The 13,750-nt window shown below is 40.8% G+C and overlaps 1 protein-coding gene across 2 annotated transcripts in view; it reads left to right on the top strand.

Annotated features, from left to right (window-relative positions):
• The first annotated feature begins 3,046 nt into the window (after nt 1-3,046).
• Nucleotides 3,047-13,750, top strand: part of chst11 (carbohydrate (chondroitin 4) sulfotransferase 11) — a 106,655-nt gene continuing 95,951 nt past the window's right edge. The window contains exon 1 of one of the 2 annotated variants that reach the window (XM_084910997.1): nt 3,047-3,260. In XM_084910997.1, coding sequence (XP_084767123.1) covers nt 3,158-3,260 — 103 coding nt within the window. In that variant the 5' untranslated portion in view covers nt 3,047-3,157. Of the gene's footprint in view, nt 3,276-13,750 lie in introns of both variants that reach the window. The other variant, XM_084910996.1, reaches the window with a different exon arrangement.

The following is a 13,750-nucleotide window of genomic DNA, read 5'->3' as shown; positions in this document are numbered from 1 at the left end:
TAGTAGAATATTTTAAAGGCTGCAACATAGTGATAAGACTGGGATTTGCTGCATTTACATGGAGTAAAAGATCTGGCTTATACTCTGTGTTTTTATTTCCTGGTACGAGCCTCGGGGGTTTTACAGACTTAATTTCATGTAATGAACTAGACGGAAGATTATGGAATTATCTAAATTAATGGTATTCTTGGTGGAAGCTAATGCTATAGCCTTTAGAGTTCCCTATTTTTACTCTTATATTCCAACTCAGCATCACAGAGCACAACATCTGCTTTAAAGCAACGGCTGAATATTGGTGCAGGTCATTGAGTGAAGCACATAAAGTATCTCTCTGAAGAGTTCTTTCATCCCACATCACCTCAGGTCTGCACTCTGCATTTCGATTACATTTTTAAAAAAAAGTACCTCTGTGAGCTCACAGCATGGACGTGTCCTGTGCAAGGGCATCATTTTCATTATCTTGGTGAGTTGCAGCCTGTCTCGAGTGCACAGGTTCAACATCCACTCCATGTTGTTGCACTCTATGATCATTGATGGGGTGGCTGTGGCTCCGGTGGTAGAGCAGCTCAGCTACTGATCAAAAAGTCGGTGGTTCGATCCTTGGCTTCCCCAGTCTGCATGTCAAGTATCTTTGGGCAAGATACTAACCCCAAATTGCCCTCTGATGCGTTCATCGGAGTGTGAATGCATGTTAGTTTGCGCTTGTGTATAGACGTGCTGGTATGAGTGGTTGTATAGAGCGCTTTGAGTACTCCGGGAGAGTAAAAAGGAATCAGTCAGCTATATAAGAATCAGTCCATTTACCATTGATGCTGAGTGATTAGACGCAGATTTTCTATTGCTATCCCCCTGACCACCTTCTGACTGCCTCTGTGACAGACCTGCCTGCAAAAGATAGATACCCTCATTAGAACAAGTGCACAGGACTGCCTCTTTCTGGCGTGTGCTTGAAAATGCAATTAGAGCATAATCTGATCAAAGCAAAGCAGCTTCTATGACTTTGTGCAGGTCTCACAGCAAGGTGGAGATGCCATGTAGGAGTCTATTTATCACCGGCCTCTTGGCTTGGACTTGGTTTAAAGGTTTTGCCTGACCTTCTTACAGTATGCTCTTACTCCACTAGGTGGGACTGTAGCTGTATGAAGTGAATGAAGCAGCTCTGCTTGCATTTAAGACACAAACTAAAAAGCTGTACTGGTTGATTTCATGAGAAGCACAAGTCCTCATATTATCAGCTAATGTCATTAATATATGAAACAGCGTTATATTGCTAATACAGATCTATTCATGTGTATAAGCAGTAGTTTAGCTTTGTAGCTCTTCAAGGTGGAGCCAGCTCTAATTCCACTGCACACAGCTCAGTAGTTTAGTCCAATGGTTTCCAGCCCATGGAGCCCAGGAACCTCCAAAGGGTCACAGGATGAAGCTGCTGTAACATGATGAAGAGGGCAGAGTGAAGAGTAAAAGCACATCTGTGTGCTCAGATCCATCTTTTTTCTTTGCTTTGTGAAATACTCGATCATTTAAGCCTAAAACAATCATTTACAGTGCTTCTAGTTCTCTGTCAGAAAAACAAATCAATCAGCTGAGACATGACAAAACAAACTACACACTTTGAAAGCCAAATGACTGTTTTTGGATTTTTGTTATGTTTTGGTTCGAGCTGTTTCACATTTTGTGTTGTTATCACTGGTTCCTGTCTGGATGGTAACTTTTTAGACCTCGATAACTGGTTTGCCCAGCCTGATTCGTTTCACCTGTTGGTGAAACTGGTGTTTCACAGTTATTCTCCTATACATTTGATCCGTTAGTCACCCGCAGGCATATGTACTCCACACATTGCTCTTGTTCTTGTCAGTGTTTTCCTCATCGTGTTTGGAATTTTTTGGACTGTTTAAAGGCTCCTGTGTGCTCCTCTTGTGCTTCTTTGGCACACTGTTTTCGTAAGACAGTTGCGTGTTTTAACCAAAGAATTTTTATTTTGGACATTAACTCATTTGGTCCTTCTCCCTCTGAGTCATTATAGTTTTAGCCATCCAACAGCAATAGTGGAGGAAATACTCACATCTTCTGCTAAGTAAAGGTAGCAATACAATGTAAAAATAGTGGACTATAATATAAAGTAGGTCCTGCATTCGCAGCCTGTTTTAACTAAATGTATGCAAATCTTGTCAGCAAAATGTACTTGAGTAGCAATAAAAGTAAAAAATATTCACTGCAAACTAAGGTGGACCAATGTTGATGGATTTCTGCAAGACAATGAATAAACTATTTAAAAATTAGACATGACTGAAGAATAACTAATATTCTTGTTATGCTGGTGGACCTGGATGGGTCAGAGCCTTGTGCTATGATAGGCAATAGCACTAGATTCACTTTTTTGAGGCTTCGCTTGTGTGTCATTTCATTCCTTATATTATTAAAGTTTTAAAATCCTAATGTGCTGTAAAGTAACAAAACTATAGTTTTCAGAGTTAGAACACTTACCTCTGCACTAAACAGACGTCAAAGTGCAAAGCAGCATAAAATGAAAAGTATAATGAACTGTAACAAAGTGTACTTGGTTACGGTGCACCACTGCAGTATAGTCGACTAAAATGTAAACTGACATTGTGGATGTTCAAAGGAAGTTAAAATGACTAGATGCCGTTGACTTAATTTTATGTTATGCATTTCGGAAGGAAGTACTGTACTTTTTAAACCCACAATAAATCTATTTAACTAATACAGACAGTTACAGGAGAAGAACTGACACCCAAAGCACGCCATCGGGGTATAGGCCCAATGCTACACAATGTTGCAAACATTTAATCTATATCGATTTCTGTTGAGATTGGTGATATTTTTATACTTTGTTCTTATTTTAAAAGTTTCCTTGTGTTGGTCATACAGCCACGACAGACACGGCGCCATAACAACAAACAGCAGCTTGGAATTATGCTCATAAATTCAAGTGCACACGTGGACGCGCTCATTCGCTCCGAGGACGAACCACCCCTCTTTTAGCCCAGACGTGGTACGCTCCATGTTGGATGTGTTCAGCTCATTGACTGGCGGACAATCCTCATCAGTACCGCCAGAGCCCCGGAGCCTCCGACAGACCGGCCCTTCATTCCCGCACAAAGCGCGCGGCATCCTCCAGCCTCTCCGTCCCGCCATGAAACAGACTCTGAGCGAACTGATGAGGATGAGCAGGATATGCCGGATGATATTTGCCACTTGTTTGGGATCCTTTATTCTGGTCATCTTTTATTTCCAAAGTATGTTTCAACCAGGTAGGATCTCGCTGCTCTTTCTCTCGGGTGTGTGAGTGTGTGTTGATGAATTGCATCCTGCCTGGTAACCTCCTGGCGCGCCGACACATCGATTTGTTCTGGCTGTACAGTAATGCGCCCGATAAATAATTGATACTTGCGCGATGTAAAGGCGTAAATCAACCAGAGTGAGTACGGTGGTTTAACTCAATCTTCCACGTGAGACCGGTCGCCTTGTTGCGCGTTCCGGCGTTTGCTGAGCTGCTCTTTTTTGGTTGAAGTGTTTCTTGGTTTGTGTGTATGTGTGAGTAACCTGGGGCTGGCCACTCGCTTCCCTTCAGCTGACAAGTGGCATGGTGGCAGTAGCGGTGGGGGGGGCTTTTTGTCTTCACAAACGCGGCTTGGCGATAGGAACTGGTGTACGGGGCAGCACTTAGGTCTGGCACGCAGCGTGGGCTGTGGCATTATGCTCAAACCCTCCCCAGTGGTTCTCGCTGTCAGGAGAACAAGGAGTTACTTTCATGTGGAATCCATATCTAAAACGGAACTGTCTTTGGGGAGCGTTTAGGACGCGTGTCCTGTCTGGAGACCAGCAGGTAGTAATTTCTTGCACAAGAAAAGAGCTCTTCTCCATCTCAGCGGGGGCTCGGTGATAGAATTTGCATCTAATTATGTAATCTGATCTATTGCTTTGCCAAATCTCCGCTGGCTGGATGGATGGAAGGGCTGTACAGCAGCGTCTCTGTGCGCCGAAATCACACAAGTCTGCGCGTCAAGCACAGGCGCAGCGACTATTCAGGCTCAGGGCTGCCGACCTGCTGCACAACAGGTCTACTAACGCTCTGAACGGACGAGCATACTTTCGGAGTATTTGCTTTCTCTTAATAAACTGAAGCACCAGAAATTTAAATCCCAGAAAAGTCCCGGTGTCTGCGCGGCTCAGCGGCTCATTTCAGATTGACTGGATCAGGCTATGATACTTAAGGTTATAATAAACATATATAATATCTACAGGGGTTTAATGCCACCATGTCCACTGGTGAGATCGTGTAGAGACGTGGATCGGTGCGCAGGTAATGATTTGGAAACATCGTTGCTCTGTGTGGGTAATGGGGCTGCGATGAAACATGAGATAAACAGAGAAAAGCTAATATCATCCATGGGAATATGAAACTGAACTGACCTGCTGTTTTTTTCTGTACACACACTGCCACTGTGTGAGTCACCAGTGCAGGTGCTGCTGCCATAGATGGACAATCATTTCTATTTCTTTTTTTAATTTTTTTATTGACATTTTAGAATCACCGCACAATACCATCAACTTCAGCCATCCGTCAGTACATACATCTTTTTTCCTTTCTTTTCTCTACATTCAAACAACCAAAACATCCATACAACAAGAATGAAAGAAGAAGAAGAAAAAAAGAAGCAAAACAGGAAACAACCAACAAAACAAATAAAAAATACATAAGGAAAAAGAAAAAGGAAAGAAAAATAAATAAATAAATAAATATAGGGATTGTGTTTTTGTTTCCATTAATGTGACTAATATTTCCTCTAGTCTTCTAGTAGTTAACAAAGTCAAAATCGAAAGCAAAAGCAAAAACTGGCCTGCGTTTTTTTTAATGTAGTCCATCCATTTCTTCCATCGTGATACAAACAGGTCCCTCTTGTAGTTCACATCTGCTGTCATTTTCTCCATTCTGTAAATGTCCATTGTGATGTTCATCCACATGTTCATAGTTGGGCTCTCTGAAGAAAGCCATTTTTTTGTGATGGCTTTTTTGCCTGCTGCCAGTAAAATATTAAACAAGTATTTATCGTTCTTTGTCCATCCTTCTGGCATAAGTCCAAAAAATAGGGTTTTACTTTCCAAAGGTAAATATCTTCCAAATATCTCTTGTATTGCTGCATGTTTTCCCTTCCAATAAGTTTTAATAACATGACAATCGCAGAAAATCATTTCTATTTCTAATCTGCTCAGAAATATTACCACAATACACGTGTTCTGTGTATTAGTAAGTCACTGGGCTTGTTATCCTTGAGAGTTTGATATCTTTTATTTATATAGATTAAAGTGTCACTGATTTAAAGTGTCTTTTCCAAGGATAACCTGACAAAGATGGCACCAGGTGACATTTTTAAACATAGGGAAAAAACACAAATACAAGTGAACACAGCAGTCAGACTATATGACATAACACATTAGGCACACAACTGTTTCAAATGAATTTCATGCACCATTCAAACCGACAAAGAGTTCTTTTAAAATTTACATTAAGTCATCCACAATAACCAGTTGTGGCAACGCATCCCGTCCAGTAAGGCTAAATGCCAGTTTCGTTACTTAGAAGGAGAAAATACAGTTTATTTAGGCCTCTGTGATAACTTCTGATCTATAATTGTCTAAATACTAGTAAATATTTGTCAACAATTCTATTTCAACCCCTTGACCACACTGTAAAAACAAATCTTAATATAAAAGTATTTTACTGTGTGTTTTATAGTTTTGTGCTGTTCTTCTAGAATATCATTAAATTTACATCAATAGACTGATTTCACATTTCAAATGTAAATTAACATAAAATCACTGTAAATGTAATAAAACATAATTTCCTTGTTTTTTAAATGTATCTGTCTGTACATATGCATATGTAGATTGTTAAAATACATTCACAAATGTATCATAATTTCACAAATATCTGTCCGTCATTTGAAAGATTGAACTGTTAAATTCAAATGTGATGCTGTGGAAAAATATATAAAATGATTCGTATAAACTTTTTTTTACATCAAATAATTATTATTATTGTTGTTATTTAGGGCGATCGTGGCTCAAGAGTTGGCAGTTCGCCTTGTAATCAGATGGTTGCCGGTTCGAGCCCCGGCTCGGACACTCTCGGTCGTTGTGTCCTTGGGCAAGACACTTCACCTACTGGTGGTGGTCAGAGGGGAATAAAGTGGAATTGTAAAGCGCTTTGAGGGTCTCAAAGAGTGCGATATGAATGCAATCCATTATTATTTAAACCAACTGTTAACTGTATATTTCTGTACATTTAAGTATTATTATTCATATTGCCACATTCATTGACCTTGTTTATAGGTAATTTCATTGTTTAATCACATTAAATTGTTCCTAATTTAATGTTTAAAAGCACCTGAAAAAGGCAAAATCCAATGTAAAATTAGGGCAACAAATTGTATTTTCATTACTGGAAATAACCGTATTTTCATGAGTAAGTTATTTTCTGTTATTTTACGGTAGTATTTTGGCGCCCCAGCTGCCAGAATATTACTGTTTTTTTAAGATGTTTTTTCTAACAGTGCAGTTTTGTTCTTAGAAAGAGCAGAAACTGTGTAAAAATGGGTTGTATATAAAACTGGTCCAACTTTAGTCTGCTGGTTACTGTGACACTGAGCTCTGCTTAGTTATGATGATTTCTTATTTTCATCCAAATTGAAATTAAGCAAAGCAGTTGTTGGTCATAGCTTTATACAGGGAGTGCAGAATTATTAGGCAAGTTGTATTTTTGAGGAATAATTTTATTATTGAACAACAACCATGTTCTCAATGAACCCAAAAAACTCATTAATATCAAAGCTGAATGTTTTTGGAAGTAGTTTTTAGTTTGTTTTTAGTTTGAGCTATTTTAGGGGGATATCTGTGTGTGCAGGTGACTATTACTGTGCATAATTATTAGGCAACTTAACAAAAAACAAATATATACCCATTTCAATTATTTATTTTTACCAGTGAAACCAATATAACATCTCCACATTCACAAATATACATTTCTGACATTCAAAAACAAAACAAAAACAAATCAGCGACCAATATAGCCACCTTTCTTTGCAAGGACACTCAAAAGCCTGCCATCCATGGATTCTGTCAGTGTTTTGATCTGTTCACCATCAACATTGCGTGCAGCAGCAACCACAGCCTCCCAGACACTGTTCAGAGAGGTGTACTGTTTTCCCTCCTTGTAAATCTCACATTTGATGATGGACCACAGGTTCTCAATGGGGTTCAGATCAGGTGAACAAGGAGGCCATGTCATTAGTTTTTCTTCTTTTATACCCTTTCTTGCCAGCCACGCTGTGGAGTACTTGGACGCGTGTGATGGAGCATTGTCCTGCATGAAAATCATGTTTTTCTTGAAGGATGCAGACTTCTTCCTGTACCACTGCTTGAAGAAGGTGTCTTCCAGAAACTGGCAGTAGGACTGGGAGTTGAGCTTGACTCCATCCTCAACCCGAAAAGGCCCCACAAGCTCATCTTTGATGATACCAGCCCAAACCAGTACTCCACCTCCACCTTGCTGGCGTCTGAGTCGGACTGGAGCTCTCTGCCCTTTACCAATCCAGCCACGGGCCCATCCATCTGGCCCATCAAGACTCACTCTCATTTCATCAGTCCATAAAACCTTAGAAAAACCAGTCTTGAGATATTTCTTGGCCCAGTCTTGATGTTTCAGCTTGTGTGTCTTGTTCAGTGGTGGTCGTCTTTCAGCCTTTCTTACCTTGGCCATGTCTCTGAGTATTGCACACCTTGTGCTTTTGGGCACTCCAGTGATGTTGCAGCTCTGAAATATGGCCAAACTGGTGGCAAGTGGCATCTTGGCAGCTGCACGCTTGACTTTTCTCAGTTCATGGGCAGTTATTTTGCGCCTTGGTTTTTCCACACGCTTCTTGCGACCCTGTTGACTATTTTGAATGAAACGCTTGATTGTTCGATGATCACGCTTCAGAAGCTTTGCAATTTTGAGACTGCTGCATCCCTCTGCAAGATATCTCACTATTTTTGACTTTTCTGAGCCTGTCAAGTCCTTCTTTTGACCCATTTTGCCAAAGGAAAGGACGTTGCCTAATAATTATGCACACCTGATATAGGGTGTTGATGTCATTAGACCACACCCCTTCTCATTACAGAGATGCACATCACCTAATATGCTTAATTGGTAGTAGGCTTTCGAGCCTATACAGCTTGGAGTAAGACAACATGCATGCAGAGGATGATGTGGACAAAATACTCATTTGCCTAATAATTCTGCACTCCCTGTAGTTAGGAAGGAGTCACACATGGAATAAAATGCAAAGATTAAATTCTACTCAAAAAATAATGCAACAGTTATGACAATGATGATGATAAAATGATGAAATGATGTGTCTTTATTAGGGATGGGTATCGTTTAGGTTTTATCTGATACCGGTACCAAACCGGTACTTTTGAAACGGTGCTGGTGCTTAAACGGTGCTCAAACCGGTGCTTAAAGAATGGAAAACACAAACTTTGTCCAAAAACCTCTCATGTTCAGCTGTTTTTTTGTAAAAAGTTAACAAGTTAACATCACGTTGACCTGTCTCCCCAATGTGATGTTTGTATTGTATGTACGGTCGGCAAGGTCTGTCATCTCGGTTGTGGGCAAAAGACCTGCAACTGACAAATAAAGGCTATCTCATCTCATCATCTCATCTCATCTTTTCTGCAGCTATGGGGCATATATGGTATCACTCTTGGCTGGAAGCAGTGCTTAAACAATGGAAAAAACACAAACTTTGTCCAAAAACCTCTCATGTTTAACTGTTTTCCACTTTTTCTTTGGTCTTTTTGGCCAGGGTGAAGGGAGCATCTGCCATCAAACAAGAAGACAGCCACATGTAACTACGACGGTGTTTGCTAGTTCACCTTACATGCATTAATTTAATAACATGGTTAGCCTACTCAACGTAAATTACACACGAACAACATTAAGCTACTCACGCAGAGAAGAACGGCTGCTGCTGCATCATCATCCTCATCATTTCTGCTACACTGGCAGGGCTAGGGGCCAGGACTCTCCTCTTCGGGTTCTTGGGGGATGTTGCAAACTCCAGGTCTGATAACAGGCACCACACCTGCAGTAGATGTGCTCGGTGTGAGGTCTCGCAGCAAGCTATCAAATACGGTGCATTTCTCGGCTTTTAAAAAAAACGCTATGCGTCACCAGGTGTTTCATCAGATTTGAGGTGTTACCTCCTTTGCACAGTATCACCTTAAAGCACTTGTTGCAGGCTGCTGAGTTTGCATATTTTGCTGTGAAGTACAGCCAGACTTTGACCGCTTCGCCTTGGGCATTTTTAATCTGTAGCTCTGCTCTAAAAGAACGTACGTACCTGGACCCGCCTACTATCCTCGGAAACGTAAAATGATTGGCTAGAATCTAAAGTGTATCACAGCTCAGGAAAAAAAGCACCGAAATGTGCGCTGCTCTTCGGTCTGGTTACTACCCTTTATTTAAGAACCAGTGCCACAATGGCACCAGATACCGGTACCCATCCCTAGTCTTTATAAGATGTTGGGCTGTTTGGTGCTGCCAGAAGAAGCTCAAAGAGCCTTATAGTCTCTATAGAAAGAGATACTGAGGGGCTGAAACACAACACATAATTGCTGTATTGCCGAGTTTTCTGTGCAACTCCAACTTTTATAGGGAATCAGTCAAATTAAAAGTAGTTTGCAGTGTTGTGCAAAGGTGCATGCACACTGACTCTGGATACAGACGCTCATGTTGAAAACTCAAGTGAAAGCTCCGGTGTACTGGGTAGCAGCAGAGCTGTACTGCCTGGCTCCAAGTGAGAGTCAAATTTTTGTTAATATGGGTGAACTGACCCTTTAATCGTCTTGCTGCATGCTCAATCATCCAGGTAAGTAAATCCCAGAAAGGTTGATTCTGTTGATCTGGATGTAGAGTTTCCAGTGAGTTACTTCAGTCTCAACTAGACTTTGTGACCCTTTATGCATTTAAAATGTCTTTTTAAGACGCCCTGTTTGCAAAGATCCTGGTAGAATCATAAGATTTATTTAAAAATTACGTAACTGTAACCTGCTGCAGGAACATTGTACAGAGAGAGACCTCTTGTCTATTGTGTATCATTAAAGGAGCTTCCAGGGCAGGAAGTGATTGTAATAGTTGAACCGAGCCTCCATAAAACTGTTCTCAAGGACCCCGGGATCATGCTCCAAGAGTTGTGCCAATCGCCACAGATGTTGCATCAGCTTCTGCTCAACTAGGGTTGCCAACTCCCTGAAAAATAAATAAGGGACACCTCGTGGCCAGGGCCGGGCAACCCAGTTGTCTTCACCCTTCCCAGTGTGGTAGCTCTTTTTTTTGTGTGTGAAGTTATTTTTTAACCATTTGACTTGAATTTGATTTAAGCAGATACATATTCTTTGTGATATGACCATATGGGAAACAAATGATCATTTAGCCATTTATTTTTAGCTCAAAATGACAACATTAACACAGTAAAACAGGTCTCTTTCTTAAACAGAAGCCTGTCATGCTTAACTTTTGAGAATATAAGTAAATCTTTCTTTAAAAGAACTCTGTCCTGCTTAACTTAAAATTATATAAATTAATAGAAAACAATAGAACGAAAAATATTCTTGTAACAGTGCACATTTAGTGCATTTAGTACAATTGGCTTCAGTTGAGGTATTATTTCAGCTTTTCTAATGCTAATCAGCTGCTCCTGTTTGTAAACCCGCTTTTTCCCATGATTACCCATCATAACTCATCATCATTATTCATCTATGTATTACTTTTATGTATTAGTGATCTATTTGTTGTAATCATCTGTCCTTGCAGTTGTTTATTACACAAAATAAATTATATTATCACACTTCTGGCCACATAGCGCTGATATTCACTGCACATGCCCATATTAACCTTAACCAGAGGGTTTAAAAAAAACAAACCAGTGTTTATATACCATATCTGCTTCTGCCGTGGCCTGGTGGACAAAAAATTGGTTAAGGGTTCCCCAAGCTTTCACGCCCCTCATGTTCTTCATGTGCCCACCATTAGAAGCATGCCCATAGCTGGACTGGCCATTGGGCATACCGGGCATTTGCCCGGTGGTCCGCTGGCGATTTTTTGTTTTTATGGGCCGATGGATTTTTTTTTTTTTTTAGGAAGGGTATATACGTGTTGGATTGGCCAATTGGTCATGATCGACTCTGGGCTGGACCAATTACAGCCGAGGAGGCCGGATGCACCCTCCCCCTTGTTTAGCAATCACGTGATTTTCGCGCATTGCATGCCGGGAACTCGTGGCAAAACAATCCAAGTACCGCATCAAATGCAAGCATTTGCAGCACCGCAAAACGTTCATTCTCCGGTTCCAATACCTTCTTGTTTTTTCTTTGCCGCACAAAAAAGGTATGTACAAAACGAAGGAGAACAATGCCGGTCCGTACAAAGACAGACTTGACGAAAAGACAAAGAAAAGATACGAGGAAAAAAATCAAAGGAGTGAAAGGGTCAGACCCTGACGAGCACACAGAGTGGACAAAATACGTTAGCGTGCTGCCCAACTTTCACCACGCTCATGTTTATAATTATACGGTTCTTGGAGTGAGTGCATACACTCATGAAGTTTAGTAACTTCAGGTCACTGCAACAAGCCCAGGTACAGTTTAGCGACGGATGGGTGCAGGACCTTGAAATGCACCGTGTAGAACGAACGACCATCGTACGAACAAAGTTTACCAGTCTCACAAATCGTCTTCATAAATACACATTCGTTAACCGTTTATTAATAGGATCTTTGAGCTCAACGGTAATTAATTAGTAGTGGAAATAATTTCTGGTTCGCATTACAGAAATGTGGCAGTGACAATAATACTGTATGCTGTAATCGTACTGTGCAATTAGTGATACAAAAAACTGTTTTACCCTGTGAATAAAAGTATATGTTTTTGTCAATGTACCATGGTAATAACAGAAGCGAAACACAATATTGTGTCAGGACAATTCACTATTTATGCACAATAAACAAAGGAGCATAGCGCCACAATTTCTGTTCAGCGCCAGACTTGCTTGTAACCTATATCACCAATTATGTTATGAAAAATGACGTATTAACTACTACAAAACTCTGACCTTTGTGGGAATGCTTGGAGCAGACTAACATGTGAGCTGGAGAGTTCTGGGACGTTATATTTGGTATATCCAGACCATCCGTCGGCTCTTACTTCGGAAACATGGCTTAAAAAATTTCTCTTCAACGACGTAATCCGATAAAAAAAAAAAACGATCTCTTTACCCGTCGGCTTCCCGTGGCTGTCATGCGACCGGCTATTGCAGTTAATAATACAACAGCTTCTTGCCATTCTTTGTGTTTCTTTTCATCACTGTGTAACTGAGTTCAATTGAAAGCCTGCGTGCGCTAGTACCTCTTGCCACAAGTTCCCAGAATCCTTTGCGGTTTTACCCCTGAATGACGTCACATTTTCAATCTTTATCCTGGTGGGCCGGTCTCTAGTCAAAATGCCCGGGCCGATTTTTTGTCCCAGTCCAGCCTTGAGCATGCGCCGGCACACAGTGCAGTGCGCTTTATAGGTGTTACCGTGCATTTTCCCAGCCAGGTGTTTTCCTTTTCCCATTCCTCCCTGTACTTTTGCAGCCTTTTTTTTCTTTCTCTGAGGGGAACAAACATTGCTGGTCTAATGCTGGGCTTACACTGTGCGATTTTTGGCCCATTTTGAGCCGATTTTTGAGTCGTGCGACCGATTTGGCAATCGGCCCGATTTTGGCCTTCATCGTGCATCGTGTAGTATACGTGGGGTAACGAGAAGCGATTAACACCTCACGACCAGCTCCCGATCATCAATCGCTCGTGACGTGTCACCGCAGCCGCTCACACTGCTCACGTGCAAACACGTAAACGTCGGTGAAAAAGACGGAGCAGCACGGCAGTGCAGCCTGTGATCTGGACACAAGCAATGGAGGCACAACTTGTAGAACTTTGGAAAGCTCATCCGAGCCTTTTCGATGTGGCATCACAAAATTATCACGACCACAACAACCGTGAAAATAGTTGGATTTACACTGCTGCTCAATCACAGCTGCCTGATCAATGTTTTTCATTAGCAATTTAGCAAGTTGATGGTGGTGGTGTGCGTGTCTGTGTGAGTGAAGACAAGCAAGATTATTAAGAAAACAGAAGAAAATACAGTCAACCTGGACATCAGATTGTAAGGTGTTCATTAAGTTAAATGGAACACCGGAGCAGGCAAAGGTCTTAGTCATTAAAGAGCTGACAGAATTAGAAAATACGGCTGATAAAATGTAAGGCAAAGCATTGGGATGGTCGATGGTACTTTCAATGAATTGTCAAATTGGTTGGTACTTGGCTTAGACAAAGTATTGTTAAAGGTGATGGTAAGTGGATAAGATATATAATAAAGTCAGATGTCTGACAGATTTCAAGTAACAAATCAAATGGATGTTGAAACTGGGACACTGGGGTATGATAGCAATATAGATCCTGACTGTAATTTTTTTACCAAAATGTTAAAGGACTGTAATTATTATACAATGGAACAATTTAATAGGAACCTAGAGCGGGGTAAGAATATAACCATGGTTCATTTCAATAGTAGAAGTCTATATGCAAACTTTCAATTTATTAAAGAATATATAGCACAGTTTAATCAACCATTTGGTGTGATAGCA

This window comes from Perissodus microlepis, chromosome 17 (assembly GCF_051167445.1).
Source record: "Perissodus microlepis isolate ML-2025 ecotype Zambia chromosome 17, ASM5116744v1, whole genome shotgun sequence".
In the NCBI taxonomy this organism is placed as follows: domain Eukaryota; kingdom Metazoa; phylum Chordata; class Actinopteri; order Cichliformes; family Cichlidae; genus Perissodus; species Perissodus microlepis.
Note: the sequence above shows the minus strand (reverse complement) of the source record. Positions and strands in the feature narration are given on the sequence as shown.